Source organism: Mixophyes fleayi, chromosome 2, assembly GCF_038048845.1.
Source record: "Mixophyes fleayi isolate aMixFle1 chromosome 2, aMixFle1.hap1, whole genome shotgun sequence".
NCBI lineage: Eukaryota > Metazoa > Chordata > Amphibia > Anura > Limnodynastidae > Mixophyes > Mixophyes fleayi.
In genome coordinates this window covers 328,365,052-328,371,051 of record NC_134403.1, presented here as the reverse complement: position 1 = coordinate 328,371,051, position 6,000 = coordinate 328,365,052, and the positions used below count along the sequence as shown (strand labels likewise).

The 6,000-nt window shown below is 39.6% G+C and overlaps 1 protein-coding gene across 1 annotated transcript in view; it reads right to left on the bottom strand.

The window, feature by feature from the left end:
• TRAF4 (TNF receptor associated factor 4) overlaps positions 1 to 6,000 on the bottom strand; it is a 29,614-nt gene continuing 23,614 nt past the window's right edge. The window contains exons 6-8 of the mRNA XM_075196827.1: positions 4,726 to 4,881; positions 858 to 3,693; positions 1 to 750 (exon numbers count right to left, since the gene is read on the bottom strand). Of these exons, the coding sequence (XP_075052928.1) occupies positions 3,061 to 3,693; positions 4,726 to 4,881 (789 nt within the window). The 3' untranslated portion in view covers positions 1 to 750; positions 858 to 3,060. The remainder of the gene's footprint in view (positions 751 to 857; positions 3,694 to 4,725; positions 4,882 to 6,000) is intronic.

Genomic DNA, 6,000 nt, shown 5'->3' with positions numbered 1-6,000 from the left:
CAGCCACCCCTCCCATCCAATACATTAATTCTTCATTCAACATTTTTATACAATAAATAAGAACAACAAAATAATTCAGACATACTACGTAACACCATTGTAACTGTTGCCAGATCCATCACGCTGTGTTCGGAGATCTACAGTTGACAACAGGTTCCAGATGGTTTTGTTTTTCAGATAAACAAGCAGATCATTTCCTTGTAGCACCATCACTGCAATGTATAGCTCTGGATATGGCTCATGAGTCAGCATGTCCTAAACCTGCCGCATTTACACAGCAGACCTTACTGCCAATTGGCACTTCAGCAGTCTATTTATTTACATTGGAAGATTTTTTTTTTATCGTTTATTTTTAAACAGATCTTAATCTATTATTTCTAGATCATCTAAAATGAATCCCTGCACATGAGAACAGCCAAACTTTTCAGGAGTTTCAAGTAATTTTGATTCTGCCTAAAAGTACTGAAATGACAGAGAATGCACCATCGTAATTCATCTTCTGCGTCAACAGATGCCACTTAAACAGCCATTGTTGTATACGGACAGCGGAGACATTTTGTGGTTTGAACCAATATGTTTGAGAATGCAGCTTATCACTAGGGGCAGGGTCAGACTGGGCTGTGGGGCAGGGGGCTGTCGAGTTGAGTCTTGCTCCCCGGGCTAAAGTTTGCCATCCCTCCCCTGACCAGAGCGGGAGGGGAGGGCGGGAGATTTAATTGACAGTGTTATGCTTAAGAATAATTACCGTTACTATGGTAATAGTGCTAATTATTACCGTTCGCATGGTAATTTCAACACTGATTTATGCTCGCAATTCTAAAAGACACAAGCCGAAATCAGTGTTAAAATTACCGTACTAATGGTAATAGTGCACGTCCCGTATTATTCTCACGAGTAATGCGGTCAATTGAATCCCCCCCTAGGAATCTAATGATATCACTGGAGCTTCGTGGCTAGTATACATATGACACCACTGGTTATGTGTGAATTGATAGGCTGTGTTGTCATACTAGTTCAGCAGACAAAATGGCCGACTCCTCTGTGTACAGGAGGAGACAGGTGTCATGTTAACCTAAACTGCGGGACATTCTAAACGTATTAGGCTGAACACAGCACTAGGCACCTTGATGAACGTTCCTTCCTGCATCCCGTTCATTGGTCACATCATTTATTGTTATAATTATTAGCATTACCATTAAAAGCATTCTACTTATTGAAAAGGTTTGACAGAAATTGCATTACTTTGTGACTCAATGTTCCCAGTAACTAAACAGGTTATACATTACCCAAGTCATAAATGTGTAGACACACTCAACATAAAAGACCCACAAAATGCAATTCACTGTTTCCCATACCATAGTCTCCAAATGTGCTATCAGATCTTTAAATATGTCACTGTTCTAGTAGTAAAACAATTTCAGGCTTAGCACTTATGCTTATTTTCTGAAACGAAGCCAAGTTGTTTAAGAGCTTGTTCAGACAGGTGACTTGTAATAACAATACTGCAACAACATGATGCAAGGTTAGCTTACTTTTGAGAAGTTTACATGTGTAACTAGATCTTTTGCAGTCATGTGCAGTCAGACTATAGTGCTACATCATATAGATCGTTTTAAACATATAAGCACAAAAAGAAAACACTGAGATGAAATATGTCATTTTTTTCAAAGCCAGAAAGTGATGTTTCTGGATAGACACCTATTCACAGGGTAGGTGGACATTTTATGGGCTGACCTATATTCATGGAGGTGCAGCCAATCAAATCACTAGAAACTAGTTTGGCCACGGTGTGGAGGTAATAGTTCCACTTTAGGGTCACCAATGTCCCACTGAATGTAGGATTGCTTACAATTCCCTTTACAAAACATGGATTACACAGAGAATTCTGCTTTCAAGAGATAAATTGAAATCATCATCCCAGTCACTGCTGGGAGATCAGTTAAGGTTGTGCTTTAAAGCCGTGTACAACATTGCTCCTTTATGACAGCTCAGCGCTGTGCGCTGGTTTCATGCGGTTACTATGGGATCTTTCATTGAAATGTACACATTAGAGACATCACATCAAACAAAACATTTTTGTCAGAAAATTTATCAGTAATCGAATACCCCAGCTAAGTAATTACCAGAATCAAGTCCCAAAGCTGTCCAGTACATTTAATTATCAAACTGTCAATTACAAAAAAAAAAAAGATTATAAAATTTAGAGTAGAAAATGCTGCTGCGCAGAATACAAATTGACCTGGCGGCCATATTGTCTGAAAAAGGACCTCAAGACAAATGGTGCTATTTTTCCATAAGACATGTGCATTTTATACAGTACTTGTTGGCTGTACGTACTTCTTTGCACATGCACCACAAACACCCCTGAGGTAGACCCGCTTGTGTCCTATTGCTTGGGGCACACCTCTAAGTCCTCACTCCGATCGGACACTTTGGCTTCATGTTAACACCTGGTCTTTAAGTTTTGCTCTCTGAGTGACAAGCTCTCAGGTGAGAGAGTGTTGACCTCAAAAACACCTCAAGCGCCTGGCAGGGCGAAATTAATCCAATTCTCCTTTGATGCAAGGATGTCCAACAACGTAATGCACTGTATATATGTCTTCTGCACCAAAGAAACAGGCAAACCCACTGTTGGATGTTCGATTCCTAGAAATAGGCACACCATGTGTTCTAGTTAAATGCCAGGTGACAATTTTATAGTCTTACTTTTGCAGCAGTTGTAATATTGTTGCAGGAAGAGAATAATAAAGATGAACTTTAGGTTCATTACACCTTTGCTGTTTATTTTGGGATCATCTCAAAAAACCACCCACCCAAAAAAAAAAAAAAAGAATGGTGCAGAAAACCATTTTCTTTTTCACAAGGCTTCACAGTTGACTTGGTCATATTAACAGAAAATAAAATGTACACCGGTTGGATGACAAGACTTTGTACCTTTATTGTAACTATCCTCCTTCCCAGAGCTACAGTGTCTTAGGTAGTGATGCAGGGCAAGAGCTGAAAAACAAACCACTACTGCTTTTAGCCATATTTCCTCTCTTATGTGTCCAAAACTCTCGATTACGCAATGATTTTCTGAGGGATATCCACGGATGCTTTAAGGAATATAGCAGCATCACGTACATAGTTGCGTTTTCGGATGTCCTCATGAGAGATAAACTTGGGATATCCAAAACCAAGGGTGCTTTCATCCAGGGAATTTCGAGAGCCACTTGGCTTCTGGAAGTTCTTCCAGTTGGGGTCAGGGTTGAAAGTCTCAGTGATATGTTGGGGTTTGGACAAAGATGGATCACTTTGGTCAAGCAAGGAAAAGGTGACGCGATAGGAGAAAGGCCATTCTAGTAGGTTGTCATACTCCCCAGGGAGAACCCTTATGTAGACGGAAAGATAGTTGCCTTCACCGCTGCCGTTACCATTTAAGAAAACAGAGACCTGGAGTTTGTAACCATATCTGTGTGTGTAAAATGGTGGGCTAAATGACTCATAGTTGCCCCGGACCTTTGCTTCCTGTACTTTTCGAGCGTAGTCGCTGATCTTCCAGATAAGTACCCCTTCACTGCTCACAGACAGCTCCTCCACCTGCTTCCTCAGTTCTATGATCTCTTGTCTCTGTCGGCTGACCAATGAGGACATCATGCTGAGGTGGGCCCTCATATTCTCTTCTAGATGCCTGCTCATACCAATCTTAGGGCACTAGTAAGGAAGTGGGGAAAAAATACAACACAATTAGCATCTTCTTAGCCTTGGAATACAATATCTCTCCTTAATACATAGAGACACTTATGTCTTTAACCTAGGACAGATAAGGAACATGTCTATTTATAAGGTTCAAGTGCTAATGAAGTTCCTTAAGAGAACTCCTACAAATATTTTTTTTAAGAGATTTTCAGAAACTAAAGGCTCAGAAGTAATACAGTATGGGATGAGATGAGATGATGCTCTGCAAAATATATTGTTATAGATCTATCAAGGGGATATTAAAGTATTCAGCAAGTGAAAAAGAAATGACTGCACTCTGGGAAAGCAGCAGATGAGGAATAAAACACAGAGTTCAATTCTATTCTGTTCTCATATGGAAAAATAAAAATGTACTTAGACTCTTAATTCTATGAACCATAAGTCACCTACGCTAGCAGTGAGGCTGTCATGTTCCTCATTGTCCTTTACTACGAGCATTTATACATGTATTGTACTTAGGAGGATAACTCTCCATGATATAATGAGAGTAAAAAAAACCCCATGAGGCCACACCATTATTCACTATTTTCGGCATGCATTACATCACCGGGAATAACTTTATCCCAATTGTTTGACTCTTGAGTGATTTGTAGATTGGGTTTTTGTCCAGGACAGATTTTTTTTTTTACAACAAAAAGGGCAATTTTTTCTAAAGTAGCACTATTTGTGGGATTCTTCATATAACTACCATCCCATTAAACTTAACCCATATATTACATTACATACAAAACAATGAACACACTTTTTAAACTATATTTACTTCGAACAAGCGTTAAAGCTGTGCAATCGCATAGGGCAGTTAGAGCAGCCATTTGTCCCCAGATTCACAGAAAACAAGGAAGGGGTTAAAGTATCGGAGAGAATGTGAATGAGAAGCAGCAATCACTGACTTTGTGGATTCTCATTGGTCCTCACGGCCACACACTATTCTACAACCAATTATGTTTATGTACAGAATCAAATGTGGATAATCCACGGAAGTCTTACCCGGTGTTTACAGCCGGAATCCTTGAACGGACAAAGTACTAATGCAGAACTGCAGCTCTCTTTTAAATGTCCACTCAAGTCTTCCCTGGCAATGCTGGCAATGCCACACTGGTTGGGACAGGAGACTGGGTACCGAGGACATTGGTACTGATGACTCTGCAAAAAAAGAAAGCCACATAAAATGATCCTCAATACAGTCCCTGCAAGTCCAGAATTAAGTAAACTTTACTTTAGTAAACTCAGGTTATTTTGAGCCAACAGTCCCCAATGTCCCAGTTAACAACAACATTTTATATACGAGTAGCTGTGATTATCCTTTTGTGGTGCAGTTATCACATTCCAGAGAAAGTCTAATAATCTCTCGTTATAACATATACCGATCCAGGTAGACTGCCTGGCCGGGTGCGTAGCCACACTGGACGGATCCGATGGTTAGGCTAAACAACAGGTTTACAAGGGTGCGGTTACATGATGACTGCACAGATAGCAGCCAACAGATGACTGGATTATCTGCTATACCGGACTGGGTATGAACGGGGATTGCAGCAATGTAGTCAATATATGCGGCAGCCTAACCATGGGCACATATGTAGCTACTTCTGTCTTGTACTCATCACCAAGATAAAGGGATAGAGAGAAAAAATAAATAAATTTAAAAAACATTTTTTTTATTTATTTTTATATATTTCTTTCTTTTATTAGACACCACAGGATAACCAGCAAAGTTTATATCCTATGTTACGCTCTTCTGACCACATTAACGTTTTCACACTAGTGTTGGGGTGAAACCAATCTTAAAAACACATAAGGAATTACTGTACTCCCCTGCTGTACTGCGGCCACGGAGGAGACATGTAAAAGGTTAAACATCTTTACTGCATTACTATATGTGAAGAAACCCTCACAGACTAAAAGGCTACAGTGTTACATTAGAGAGCAGACCTCTCACCTTTCTCCATCTTCCTGTTGTAATTACCATTACTTATCTGATAAAAGGTGTCGTATATCCATTCATTTACCCAACGCTTTACTGGAAATGATAGGATTCACCTCTGAGAGTTATGAAGCTACCGATTACCAGAAATCAGACGATTAAGATAAAGTAGGGATTAATAGGTTTACAGATGGCTTTTAAATATATAGATTGGGCAATACAGGTTTGTAATCTAATAACAGACATTGCGACTAATAACACAAACATGTCAGAGCTCTGCTCAAAAACACTTAAAGGGAGATGAAATATAGTCACTACTAATGGGGATATAAGACGACTAT